Raw genomic sequence first — 15,017 nt, 5'->3', positions numbered from 1 at the left:
ACTAGGAAACGTGTTATTTTCTGTAGCATGTACCGTTGTGGTTACTGAATTGTCCAAGTTTTTACGACTTACAGACTTTTGGGAAGCAGGCTCCTCATTGCAATTCCTGTCTCCTTTATTTACACTCTACTGTCTACTCCTAGAAATTCGACAGCATGTGGAACATTATCAATATATACCATATCTACGTCCCCTTCAACATTACTACTGTGCTTTTCACTTGCCTTTGCCTTCTTCGGTACATGTGTGTCAGGAGCTGCTGCCTGTTGGGGTGATGGTCATCGGTGTCTTGTCTTTTGTCGCTGGGTGTTGCTTTTCCGAAACTGCGACAAGACAGCTGAACTTGATGAATGCTAATCCATCTCCATCTGATCATACAGAGGACAGTGATCTTGAGAGCACATTTCGATGACAGCCAATTGATGCTTATTTGTAATTAACACTTTTGAAGGAGGCTGCATCATGACAGTCTCGTAGTTGTGACTCGTATGCAAAGCGATAGCCGACCCTTGGCCGGTATCGATGGGGAATTCTTATCTTCTGTCAAGTTTTCCATCTTTCAAACACAATACAGCTGCATTATCTTTGACCGCGCAGTGAAAAAAATATGCACCACATGGAAAGTGCCAAAATGAGTGGATCCGTAAGTAGTGCTACTGTAGTGGAGAAAAAGACGAATAAAGCCAAAGATGTAATGAATGGAATTGATCATAAAAGTAAGGTAAGTGTTCGAACGAACCTTACGTTTAGTATTTTAATAAATTTTAAATCGTTTTATATTGCGTGCTGTAGAGTTTACACTGTCGATTATTGTTGACGTTACCAGTTTACGATGTACGTGTCGCTCCCCTTACGATTAAGTCATGTCATAATGAGTATTGTGTAGAGCTAAAGAACCTGTTCTTACATCTAACAATAGACACTTCATCTTTTTAGGTGGCAGGCTCTAATTCAAAGACGAAAAAAGTTGGATCGCTAAGTGACTTACATATGTTGAATGACTTTCTTGCTGACGCTAGTTATTTCGGTGGCTACGCCCCCAACAGTAGTGACAACGCAATTTTCGAAGCTATAAGCAATCCCCCATGGCCAGTAACAGTTCCACATCTCGAGAGATGGCATCGACATATGAGAAGTTTTACATACGAGGAGCGTCAAGATTTTAAGAAAAATACTATTCCAACGCAGTTCACAAAGTTGTTTCCTTCGAACAGCAAATCTGCATCCGAATCTAAGGTGAGATGGTGACCTTTAATTACCGGTAATATGCGTTCGCTGCAAATCTTGCTTGAGATAAAGGTATTCGTTCGTCAGAAACTGATGTGGATGCTCCGAAAATCGTAGCAAAAGTCAAAAGCGTAAATGTTAAGTTAGCATCAGTCTTGAGTTTACGGGATGCGAACTTTGTGTCACCACATTTGCTTCCAATCCCCTGTTTCGTATAGTTAATTAGTGTGGTTTGTTAGGTTTATTATGTGCATTTTGTTAATGCATGTTGAGGAAGGCTACAGTATACAGTAGGGTCTGTGGGAGCTTCGTGCATCAGTGCATTTCATGCACTGTTGCCCAGCTTTCACTTGGGTAGAAAGTGATTGGTTTCCCCTACCGAATAGAGCATTGAAATTATACTTAAGTTTTGAGAATCATATGGTATGTTACAAAGCATTAACTCAGTATGTAAAGTCAATTTAAAATTTAAGTACACTTTTTGGTCTGGACAAAACTGCACTGTTTTTGCTTCTAGTTTACACACTTGCTTTACAGTTTCCTTTGTCATCTCTTTTTCCTCATTTATTTAGCTCTTTTAAATTTTTATTGAATGTTTTCTTTTCTGTTAGAAGTCACTGGAAATGCTTAACAGATCTGTGTAAACTGACAGTAGTGTAAATAAAAAACCATGCTGCCAGTTTGAGATTTGCCCTGTAGGATTGGAAAAGTATGTAGAAAGTGAGGAAAGAAAGATGAACTAAAACCTATTTTTAGAAAAGTTTCCCATGTAGAATCAATTGTAAAAATAAGAATATTGTATATGATTGACAGAAAGGAAAGTTGTAATTTGAAGAGCAACTAGCTTTCCTTGCAGTTCTAGTGAAGCAACAGTTTACCATAATTCCATTTCTTAATTAACTGGATAAGTGCATTTACAGGTGAGTGGAAGAACAGAGTACTCTACCTCAGATGAGGTCGTGTCCAATAAAACATACATATATTCAGACCATAGTCAATTTGTGCTTTGTTTATATTGCCTACCTTGTAATGGCACTGTACTTGAAATCGTTTGATATACTCACTCTGTAACAACAACAGTGTTGCACGTATTGGTTCCACTATCATTTATGTAATATCTTCACTGGTGATTTATTTGGTACAACATCTCGTCACGTTTTCAATCTACAGTAAACAAACTTTTTATTGCCAAAGGTCTCTCAGGACACCCCTCTGAATGTCTGACATGAGTGCTTTCAGAATGCTTCAACAGATATGTTTTTGCTTAGTTGGAATCAATGAAGAAAATAATGAGCTGGTAAGAAACATGATTGGACTGTCTAGGAAACACTGAAGCAGAAGCATCTATCCATTAGATCCAAGGGAGTAAGTGAAAGGGTGTATTATATTGTACAGATCACTCAGGAAACATACTTGTCACTGTCAAACAAGAGCTTTCATGCAGATACAGTGATTAGTGATAGGTTGATCTCTTGACTTAATGCTAATTGTTGCCTCAAAAGCCTCTGATGAGAAGAATGAATATGGATTAGTGGAGTAATGGGATTTTTCTTGACATCAGCAGTAAACATTTTGGTACATAATCAGGATTGCCACAGATTCCGGAAATCAGGGAAATTTTGGAAAAGAAGCTGGAAAAATTTTGTTTTTGTCTCTGCAGATGAAATGGTTTGTTTATTGAGGTGCCATGCATCACTGCTAGCTGGATGCAGCCAAGTACATGTACTGTTTCCCTACTCCCTCATTCATACTTCTTCTCCTCTTCCTACCACTCCCATCAGCTTGCAGTCAGTGCTGCAAGTCTTCTTGCCACTAGCCTGGTAGCTGCCGACTAGAAGTAGGGACGCATGAAGAGTGGTCTGTTTGGAACTGATTCTCAGAAACTGTAGATGCAGTAGCCGGAGACAGCGGTCATGTGTGCGTGACTTGTCAGAGTGATTGTGTGAATGAGTTTGTGCCTGGAAAATTACTTGTGAGTGTGTGTTTGTCATTTCTATGTGCCTGTCTGTGGCTCAGAAATCATCCTTACGGTGAGTTGCTACCTATCATTATTATTGGTTCTCAGAATGCTTGAACAAGTCATCTGTTACATGGATTGATCATTGTGGTCTCATTTCAACAACATGCTGTCTGTGGCTCATTAATAGCTGCCCACATGAATGGATTTCCATGCCGGGTCAAAATCGGAGGCCGTTTCAGCGGTATCCATAACGGATGGGGCCTGCCGATCTAAAGCCATTCAGTTCCCACTAATGTGCCGATACTGCCCATCGGATCTAGTCTTACCGATCTGCCTGCAGGCTGTCTCTGTCTGTGTGTGGCGTAATGCAGTGGATTTTCATGATTTATCCATGGACCGAGGACTGTGATGCCCCTAAGCAGGCCAGAGGCAATGGGCGATGGATTTCAGGAATTGCGACAGTCTCATCGCAAAAATGTTGTACAGTGAGGCAATTTAGACATTTTATTTGTTATAGTCCATTTTGGCACTTCAAAAGTAATTTATATGTATGGACGATAAGAAGAAGAAAATTCAGTCACGGTTTGTATGCTATGTATTCATATATTTCCCAAGAGAAAAATCAGACAATAAGTTTAAAATAATAGATACAAAACAGTGGGTAATAACTGACAATAGTGAACATATTAGAACCAACGTTTTATTGGCGATGACGTACAGTGTTGGTTTACACAATTCTTCCCCGCTTTATACACTTTTTTCAAGAGGCCTACTTTTTTCTGAGATTATTTCTCAAATCAGTCAAGGTATTTTAAATCTGTCTTGCGACTCCAAGGAAATGCATATTTTTGTCTCAAAATGTGTTTTCTTTTGTTGAAATAAAATATCAGTGGTCTTAATGAAACACGTATACCTTTGGCTTGCTTTCTCCATCTAAAAACAGTTCATTACAAAAGATGTTAATGTTAGTACTTAAGATTGTTGCTCACATCAGGAAATGCCATGTGCGCGCAAGTTTTTGAAATGTTTCCGCATTTGCAATATTGTTTCTTGTACCGTAGCTGCAAAGACAGATTGTCAACTTACGTCTTAACTTATGCTTAAGATCTCAAAATTTGCCAGGGAAAAATGCTAAAACTTGTCTGGAAATTGGGGAAATATCAGGGTATTTCACTTGAGGGAACTTGTGGCACCCCTTGTAATGAGTGAAATCAAAATCAGTCTGCTTCTCATCAATGTCAGAAAATCACACTGTAACTATTAATAGACAAGAATGAGAAAAGGAAAACCACTCATCCTTAGTGGATAAGATTTGAGGCCCTTATACACGTATAACAGCACAGGCACTTTACTAGCTTTCATTCTACCACCCTTTATTCAGTATAAGAACACTCTGTCATGTCTCCCAAATGCACCCACACACCACCATAGTGACAGTGACAGATGGTCGCTCAGGCCAGTAGAGATGGAGGAGGAGGGGAATACGTGGCAACTGTTGCTGGACAAGGTGCACATGGCAAGGAGGGGGGAGCAGTTAGTAAAAAACACAATACTCACCAGTAAACAGACAATGTCATCAACACGATGTAGATAAGAGCTTAAAAAGCCACTAGTGGATGATGTCACCAACAACATGAAAACATTGACAAAACAAAAAATTGCAAACTAATGAGACCTCTGCGGCAGTTGAGAGTTTTGGGTGGAGATATTCTTACTATTAATGTCTTAAAACCTGCCTACATGTTGCCAAGGTTATTTTGAGCATGCTGCAGAAGATTCGCTAACAAACCCTTACCTGTTACGCATCCTCCAGATGGTCCTAACTACTAACTAAAAACACATTCATGGTCTTCAATTTGATTTGGATGAAGTAGTGCCCACCATACCAGGTTCCATGGGCAAACATTTGTCCTTGAAAGCATGGACTGTCTTGTCTCAGTGAGATAAAAGTATTAGAAGTGATTGCATTTGAAATAATAAATAGTATACTTAATTTTTTCCCAACTGTCTCATTTTTATTTGACTGCCTATTATAAGTTACGAGAGCACACTGTTGCGTCTTAGCATGTTATTAATATTGTGGTGCCTACAAAGATGTACATAAATTAGAACTATATAGCTGTGTTTAACGTAGGAACTTATGTTTTAAGCTTCCTCTTTCAGTACACAAAACTGTAAAGGTTTGAAAATGTGATTTTGTTACTTTTGTCTGGTTCTGATCTCTTTTGGGCAACATAAAAGAATACACGTTGCTGAAAGAAGAATTTTTGCTCCTCTTTCATAACTTATTGCTGTGGCTGCCGTGATGATCTCTAATATGACGCCTTTTCTGGAACTTCTGTACTCTGTTCGGACTGGATGCCTTAAAACATTAAATAACGTTTTGTGGTCTACTTTTAACCGCACTGTTGTACAGGTAAGTGCTTTTAAACTTTAAAGAATTAACTTTCTTAAAAATGCTTTGTAGAAGAGTAATAGGATCGTGTTAGCTATCCTAAAGAAAAATGCAAGAACGTAAAAATATTCTTGCATAACAATGGAACTCATGCTCAAAATTATATTCTATTACTCATTATCACTATGAGTAGTGTGTGTCACATGTAACATGTTTCTGTCAGAAATTACATAACATGTTTAAAATTATGTACCAAATAGTACTGATAATCATCAATAGGTGTGTCAGATTTACTATTGTGTAATATCATTAAAGGTAAAAGGCGAAACTTTCATAAACCGAAAGGTTTGTGATGGAATATGACAGTAGTTTCCAAGGCATTGTCCTGTTGAAGGTGGTATGCCAATCTCTTCAGTAAACATTTTGAACTTACTTATTCAGCCAGTAACAGGCCCCCAGGAGGGCCCGGGGGTTTGAATAGGCCCGAGGTATTCCTGCCTGTCGTTAAGAGGCGAGTAAGAGGAGTCTCGCACCTTTTGGCCTTTATGGGATGGTCCCCTGTGGGGTTTGACCTCCATTTTTCAAAATTTTCCCGAAGAGCGAGCCAATTGGGGAAGGGCGCATTAACGTGGTGCATCAAGTTTATTGTGCATAGAGATCTTCGGCCCACTTTCTCATCATGGCATTGCAGCCCCACTCATCCTCCATCTCTTGAGCAAGGACACCTTCCTGGGTGCGTTTTCCTCCACCCACTATGCAGTGTCGTTTTCTACGCCGACGAAGACCATGGAATTATTTGCACCTGATATCCAGCACGGTAGCCGGTCCATTGTGGGGTCGCCATATACTCTGTTGGTTGTAGGCCCCTGACTACACAGGGACCGCTCTGTTGATGCCTGCTCCGTTAACTCCCCATGTATCCCAAGGAGTAGATGCCCGTCACCCTGGGGCATCGGGACTCCCAAGTGGCCTTTGCTGAAGCTGGGTGGTGCACGTGGGGAGGGCCCCTGGTCAGAGTGGGTGGCATCAGGGCAGAGACGCACGATGAAGCGTACCACGTCATCACTTGCTGGTGATCAAACGCCAGCAGTGTCTAAACGTTCCAAGTCGCAGTACAATGCAAGGAAGTCTGATCCTAAATCGTTCCCCTCCCTGTCCACACCATTGGAGGAACACCAGGTTAAGGATGGCAGTGAACCTTATTCACCCCAGTACCTCGTATGTGAGAGAGCTGATGGGGACTCCTTTGTCTTGATAAAGCCTCAGTTTTTTATAGAGCGGTCAGGGTCGGTCCTGATAAAAACGGCATCCTCTTCTCGATCACAGGCATTACTCACTTGTGATAAGCTGTAGCATGTTTCTGTTACCATCACGCCGCATAAGAGCTTAAATATGGTCCAGCTGTATTACATTCCACAGGGACCTTCTTTTGCAGTCTGACGACGAGCTGTGTGCCAACTTAGAGCGACGAGGAGTTCATTTTGTCTGGTGTGTCCATTGAGGTCCAAGGGATAATCAGGTTGCCACAGGTGCCTTCATCTTGGCTTTCGAGGGTGACACATTACCTGAGAAGGTCAAGGTGACGGTCTACCACTGTAATGTCAAGTCATATATCCCTCTCTCAATGCTGTGTTTTAAGTGCTGGAAGTTCGGCCATATGTCTTCCCGCTGTACTTCCGGCATCACATGTTGAGATTGTGGACATCTGTCCCATCCTAATATTCCATGTGCCCCTCCTCCCATCAGTGTCAACTACAGACAGCGTCATTCCCCTTGCTCACCAGACTGCAGGATTTTACAATGAGAAAGGAAAATCATGTAATACAAGACCCTGGATTGAGTGACCTACACTGAGGCCAAGAGGAAATTTGAGTGCCTACATCCTGTGGCTATGGCCTCATCTTATGCCACCACTGTGAGAACAGTTGTAGCCACAAGAGTTTCGTGAGTTCCAGTTGGCTGTCAGAGCCAGAAGACTACACCTCCCCCTTGATGCTGGGGGGTCACTTCCCTCCCTGTTGCTCCCACACCATCTTCCTCGGGAGCATTCCCCTCCCAACTATCGGGGACACCAGTCCCCACCTCTCAGCCAGAGAAGCGTAAGTCTTCTTCGGCTCCTCTCGCTAGGAAGGTGTCCCTTGGGTCTCTCCCTTTCCAGGTTGGGAAGGATGACACCTGCCAGTGGCTGAAGTGCCCAGCTGGTTGTAGGGCTTCACGATCTTCTTCAGTCCCGGAGACTGAAACAGTGAAGTCCTTCCAGCTAGAGAAATCCAAGGGTCATCGAGAGAAATCCAGAAAGGAGACCCGGTGGTACTCACACCCCTGCTACCTACGAGCTCTGCTTCTGAGGATGAGGTGAAGATTCTGGTGTCTGCTGAGGACCTAGATGTCACCAGACCCTTAGACACAATGGATGAATCCTTTTCAGGAAATAAGTCGTTGGCAGCAGGTGACCCTGAGGCGTAGACTACCTCACTGAGTGTTTCTTGCCTTCCCAGTCTCACGATCATGTCATCCTCCAGTTTTTTCCACCACCTGGCTGAGCTATGGCAACTGTTAAGCTTTACACCTGCTTTCTGCATTGCCCTCCGCGGCTACATGGGATATTGCAAGAACTGTAGCGAATATAATAGTGTGTCAGGTGGGTTTGCATTTACGTCCTGAACTTAGTATGTAGTGAACCTACGCCCCTTCAAACCCCTCTTGAAGCTGTGGCTGTCAGGATGTGGACGACACAGGAAATAAGTGTCTGCAACATGTATCTCCCTCCAGATGGTGCGGTACCCCTGAAGGTATTCACTGCACTGATTGATCAACTCCATAAACCTTTACTACTTTTGCGAGATTTTAACACCTGTAACCCCTTGTGGGGTAGCACCTTGCGTACTGGCCATGGCAGAGATTTAGAAAATTTACTGTCCCAACTCGACCTCTGCCTCTTAAATACTGGAGCTGCCACACATTTCAGTGTGGCTAATGGGAGTTACTTGGCCATTGATTTACCAATTTGCAGCCCAGAACTTCTTCCATCTATCCACTGTAGAGCACATGACGACCTGTGTGATAGTGACCACTTCCCCATCTCCCTGTCACTCCCTCAGCGTCATGCCCCTATATGCCTACCCAGATGGGCTTTAAACAAGGCAGACTGGGTAGCCTTCACCACTGCTGTCACCGTTGAATCTCCTCCACGTGGTGCCACTGTTGTTGTGATTGAGCAGGCCACTACAATGATAATTTTTGTGGTGGAAAACTCGATCCTTCATTCTCTAGGGTGCCCACGTCAAAAGACCATCCCTCGGTCGTCTCCGGACGTCGCTGAGGCAGTTAAAGATAGTCAGTGAGCTCTACAGCGACATAAGTCCCCCCTTCCCTAGAGCACCTAATAGCCTTTAAGCGGCTCTGTGCCTGCGTTGACCTGCTTATAAAATGATGGAAACAGGAGTGTTGGGGGAGGTACGTGTCAACTATTGCGTGCCATACGTCTCCTTTCCAAGTCTGGACGAAGATCAGACATATTTTTGGGTACCAGACCCCAACAGGTGTCCCTGGTGTTAACATCAATGGTGTGCTCTTTACAGGTGCGAACCCAATTGCCGAGCACTATGCTCGACCCTCTGTGTCAGAGAAATACCCCGCAGCCTTTCACACCCTCAAACAGTGGATGAAAAGGAAAGTCCTCTTGTTCACTACACACCACAGTGAACCCCATAAGGACCCATTTAGAGTGGGAGCTCCTCAGCATCCTTGCCCATTGCCCCGACACAGCTCCTGTGCCAAATCAGATCTGCAGTCAGATGAGTAAACACCTCTTGTCTGACTATTGACATCTTCAACCAGATCTGGTGTGATGGCGTCTTTCCATCACAGTGGCAGGAGTGCACCATCATTTTGGTGCTAAAACCCAGTAAAAATCCACTTGATGTGAATAGCTAGTGACCCATCAGCCTCACCAACGTTTTCTGTAAGCTGCTGGAATGTATGGTGTGCCAGCGGTTGGGTTGTGTCGTGGAGTCACGTGGCCTACTGGCTCCATGTCAGGGTGGCCTCCGCCAGAGTCGCTCTACCACTAATTATCTTGTGGCCCTCAAGTCTGCCATCCGAACAGCCTTTTGCAGACGCCAACACCTGGTTACCATATTTTTTGGCTTACCTAAAGCATACGACACGAACTGGTGACATCATATTCTTGCGTACTGTATGAGTGGGGTTTCCGGGGCCTGCTCCCAATTTTTATCCAAAACCTCCTGTTACTCTGTACTTTCCGTGTCAAAGTTGGTGCCTCCCGTAGTTCCCCTTGTATTCAGGAGAATGTTGTTCCGCAGAGCTCCATATTAAGTGTGTATGTATTTTTAGTGCCCATTAACGGCCTAGCAGTAGCTGTATGGCCATCGGTCTCCCATTCTCTGTATGCGGGCTACTACTGCATTTCATATTGCTCCTCCAGTACTGGTGCTGCTTAGCGACGCCTACAGGGAGCCATTCACAAGGCGCAGTCACGGGCTCTACCCCATGACTTCCAGTTTTCAGCAGCGAAGTCGTGTGTCATGCACTTCTGTCGGTGTTTTACCATTCATCCAGAACCTGAAATTTATCTTAATGACGTTTCACTCACTATAGTGGAGACATATCGATTCTTAGGACTTTGTTTTCGATGCCCGATTGACTTTGCTACCTCACCTTCATAAGCTTAAGCGGGAGTGCCGGTAGCACCTCAATGCTCTCTGCTGCCTGAACAACACCAAGTTGGGTGCAGATCGCTCTATGCTACTGCAGCTCTACAGAGCCCTTGTTCAATCCTACCTTGACTGTGGGAGTCTGGTTTACGGCTCGGCGGCCCCCTCAGTGTTGCGTTTCCTCTACCCAGTGCACCACTGTGGCGTTTGCCTAGCGACAGGAGCATTTAGAACGAGTCCGGTGACCAGTGTCCTGGAGGAGGCTGGAGTCCTTCCATTGCAGATCCGACGTGCACAACTACTCGCCAGTTAGATGCACACATTTGTAGTTCTCTTGAGCATCCGAATTATCGTCTCATTTTCCCATCCACAGCAGTTCATCTCCCGCATCGGCGGCCAGGTCAGGGCTCACGATTGCGGTATGCGTGCGATCTCCTCTCTCCAAACTGGAGTGCTTCCCTTTACCACCCTACTTGAGGTCCATTCACATACACCTCCATGGTGTACCTCTCGGCCGAAGCTTTGTCTGGACCTTTTGCTTGGTCCTAAGGACTCTGTTAACCCCACCGCTCTCCGCTGTTACTTCCTCTCAATTCTTGATGTGTTCTGTTGCTCTACATCTACATCCATACTCCGCAAGCCACCTGACGGTGTGTGGTGGAAGGTACCTTGAGTACCTCTATCGGTTCTCCCTTCTATTCCAGTCTCGTATTGTTCGTGGAAAGGAGGATTGTCGGTATGCCTCTGTGTGGGCTCTAACCTCTCTGATTTTATCCTCATGGTCTCTTTGCGAGATATACGTAGGAGGGAGCAATATACTGCTTGCCTCCTCGGTGAAGGTATGTTCTCGAAACTTCAACAAAAGCCCGTACAGAGCTACTGAGCGTCTCTCCTGCAGAGTCTTCCACTGGAGTTTATCTATCGTCTCCGTAACGCTTTCGCGATTTCTAAACGAAGCGCGCTGCTCTCCGTTGGATCTTCTGTCTCTTTTATCAACCCTATCTGGTACGGATCCCACACTGCTGAGCAGTATTCAAGCAGTGGGCGAACAAGCGTACTGTAACCTACTTCCTTTGTTTTCGGATTGCATTTCCTTAGGATTCTTCCAATCAATCTCAGTCTGGTATCTGCTTTACCGACGATCAACTTTATATGGTCATTCCATTTTAAATCACTCCTAATGCGTACTCCCAGATAATGTATGGAATTAACTGCTTCCAGTTGCTGACCTGCTATTTTGTAGCTAAATGATAAGGGATCTATCTTTCGATGTATTCGCAGCACATTACACTTGTCTACATTGAGATTCAATTGCCACTCCCTGCACCATGCGTCAATTCACTGCAGATCCTCCTGCATTTCAGTACAGTTTTCCATTGTTACAACCTCTCTATATACCACAGCATCATCCGCAAAAAGCCTCGGTGAACTTCCGATGTCATCCACAAGGTCATTTATGTATATTGTGAATAGCAACGGTCCTACGACACTCCCCTGAAGTTGTTTACACCGATGGCTCGATGGCTGATGGTAATGTTGGCTTCGCCTATGTCCGCAGAGGCCATATTGAACAGCATTCCTTGCCCATTGGCTGCAGTGTACTCACTACAGAGCTTGTGGCTGTATCTCATGCACTTCAGTACATCCGTTCCTGTTCTGGTGAGTCATTTCTTCTCTGTTCTGACTCCCTGAGCAGCTTACAAGCTATCGGCCAGTGCTACCCTTGCCATCCTTTGGTAGCGAACATCCAGGAATCCATCTCTGCCCTGGAACGGTCCATTCGTTCAGTGGTGCTGTGTGGACCCCAGGAACTTTCTGACAGGCTGGCCAAATAGGCTATGCGGAAACCACTCCTGGAGATGGTTATCTCTGAAACTGACCTGCGTTCTCTCTCACGCCGCAAGGTTTTTTGGCTTTGGGAGACAGAGTGGCATAACAGTATGCACAACAAATTGGATATCATTAAGGAGACTGCGAATGTGTGGAATTCTTCCCTGTGGGCTTCTCGCAGGGCGTCAGTTGTTCTTCGTTGGCTCCGCTTTGGCCATACGTGGCTCACACATGGTTACCTCCTCTGTTGCGAGGACCCACCTCAGTGTCGCTGTGGCTCCCAAATGACAGTCGTCCAGCTCTTGCTGGACTACCCACTTTTAGCTGCTCTGCGGTGGACCTTTAACTCTCCCAACACCCTACCTTCGGTGTTTGGCAACAATGCCTCAACAGTCACTTTAGTTTTGTGTTTCATTCGTGAGATTAAGTTTTATCATTTGATCTGAGTTTTAGCGCATGTCTTTTGTCCCTCTGTGTCCTCCATCCTAGGGCTTTTAGGGTGGAGGTTTTAATGTGTTGCAGAGTGGCTGGCTTCTCATTTTTTATTCTCGTGGTCAGCCAGCCATGGTAATCTGCTTTCTTGTTTTTAATCTCCTTTCCCTGTTTCTTGCACCTCTCTGTGGTTTTCTTGTCCTGTTTTGTCCATTGAAGTGTTTGTTGTCCTTCTATCTTCTTCTAGTTCTTCCTTTCTCCTGTTATTGTGTCGTACGTCATCTTTGTTTTCTTGTTTCCCTTGGGTAGTTTTTCTACTGGGAGCAAGGGACCGATGACCTCACAGTTTGGTCTCCCCCCCCCCCCCCCCCCCCTCCCTAACTGTCCCCTGCCCTCCATCTAACATGCAGCAGTTCACTGTCCACCACCCCCACCATACTATCCCTCTTCCTCCCCACCTCACCCTCCACCTTAACCCCACCCAATCGCCTCCTGCTGCTCGCAGTGCTGGTTTCAGTTGCCTGAGAAATGTACGGGTGGGCCACCATCACACAACGCAGGATCCCTGTGGTTACTGGTGTCAGAGGGCCACCATTTTTAGGTTAGAATAAAGTTTCTGGCAGCCTGTTTTGAAAGAAGTCACTATAACAGAAAAGCCTCGCAAGAATGCACAGAAAAGTAAGGTTAGCTTATTCCACCAAAATATTAGAGGATTGAGTAATAAGGTAGAAAGAGCTTCTTGCCTGCTTGCCAAATTTAGAGGAAAAGATTATGCGAAAAGGAGTTGTTGTTGCATAAATTAAGACAGAACATAAGTTCAATAATATTGCCACAAGTAGATTTTGTAGTGATCAGCACATAGAAGTGTGTGCTTGTGATTTATTGCTGAAAAACAGTTCACTTTTAATTGTAACAGTATAGAGATCCCCAATGGGAAATTTTGAATCATTTATTTTACTGTACTGTCTGTCAGACATCAGCAAGCAGTTAATCGTCTGTGGTGACTTCAGCATAGATTTTCTAAAGGATTCTGTTAGGAAAAATGATCTGGAAACCTTATTTGGATCCTACAGTTTGCTCTCAGTTGCTAACTATCCAACACGGGTGGATAAAGACAGTAGGTCCCTAATTGATGATGTTTTCTTTGATGAGGCACAAACCAAGAAAATAACTGTTTACCCAGTAACAAATGCCCCCTCTGGTTATGATGCACAGTTAGTCAGGAAAAATGACATGGTGCCTTACAGTGTGGATACACCTCAGTGGAAGTCAGTCAGAATCATTAATGACTACAGGGCAAATGTTTTTAAGAGTAGTTTACAAGAAACAATCTGGGATGAAATTTATAAAGACCAAATGCCAATATAAAATTTAATCTATTCCTTGATAAATTCATATCAGTATTTGAAAACAGCTTTCCACGTAAGCTAATCAGAAGGGACATTAAACAGCCATGAAAAAAAAAAATCATTGCTCACTAGAAAAACTACTGAAAATTATTAAGAAAGGTTATCAAAAAATCAAGAAACATGCACATTATGTCAGAAACCAGTACATCTGACAAGAGAGTTAAGACAATATGGAATATAGTGAAGGAAGAGACAGGACAACCTACCACAGAAGAAGATAACATTACTATTGAATTGAATGGAAGGGTTATAAATAAGTCACAGGCAGCAAATGTATTTAATAATCATTTCTTAAACATAGTAGAAAGCATAGGGACGAACAGTTCGAGAGAAAGACCACAGAAATACGTTGAAGTAACACTCATAAAATTACATCATATGAATGTACCACCAACTTCTACTTCTGAAAATAAGAGGGTCATACATTCTTTCAAGAATAAAAGCTCTTCTTGCTTTGATGGTGTTTCCAATAGAGTACTAAAGATTTGTTCCCATACAATAAGTCTGGTATTTTCCTAAATATGTACTGCATCACAAACTCCAGGCATTTTTCCAGAGAGACTAAAATGTGCCATTCTTAAACCCCTCTTTAAGAAAGGTGATAATAGAGATGTCAGTAACTGCTAAGTTGTTTCACTGCTGACATCTTTTCCAAAATTTTTGAGCAGGTGATGTATTCTAGAATACTATCTCACCTTGTCAACGATAATATCCTCAGCAAATCGCAGTTTGTGTTTCAGAAGGGTTGCTCTACTGAGAATGCCATTTACATGTTCACACACCAGATATTACAAGCATTAGATAACAGAATAGCACCAGTAGGTATTTTCTGTGACCTATTCAACACATTTGACTGTGTGAATTGTAGTATACTCCTAGATAAATTGAAGTTTTATGGGTTTGATGGTATAGCCAACCAATGGATCATGTCATATCTAACCAAAAGAAGGCAGAAAGTTGTATTCAGTAGTAATTCAACCAACAGAATCCAGGAACACAATTCTGACTGGGGAGAAGTCACGTATGGGGTTTCCTAAGGCTCAATCTTAAGTCCATTGCTGTTTCTAATGTATGTAAATGATCTACCA

At 43.5% G+C, this 15,017-nt stretch overlaps 1 protein-coding gene across 5 annotated transcripts in view; it reads left to right on the top strand.

The window, feature by feature from the left end:
* The first annotated feature begins 605 nt into the window (after positions 1 to 605).
* The window catches only part of LOC124605345 (histidine--tRNA ligase, cytoplasmic), a 53,913-nt gene continuing 39,501 nt past the window's right edge, over positions 606 to 15,017 (top strand). The window contains exons 1-2 of one of the 5 annotated variants that reach the window (XM_047136959.1): positions 606 to 721; positions 937 to 1,236. In XM_047136959.1, the coding sequence (XP_046992915.1) occupies positions 608 to 721; positions 937 to 1,236 (414 nt within the window). In that variant the 5' untranslated portion in view covers positions 606 to 607. Of the gene's footprint in view, positions 722 to 936; positions 1,237 to 5,428; positions 5,604 to 15,017 lie in introns of those variants that run through there. The other 4 variants (XM_047136961.1, XM_047136960.1, XM_047136962.1 and 1 more) reach the window with 4 other exon arrangements.

Source organism: Schistocerca americana, chromosome 3, assembly GCF_021461395.2.
Source record: "Schistocerca americana isolate TAMUIC-IGC-003095 chromosome 3, iqSchAmer2.1, whole genome shotgun sequence".
Taxonomy (NCBI): Eukaryota; Metazoa; Arthropoda; class Insecta; order Orthoptera; family Acrididae; genus Schistocerca; species Schistocerca americana.
The sequence above is the reverse complement of the archived record's forward strand: the minus strand, read 5'-3'. Positions and strand labels throughout refer to the sequence as shown.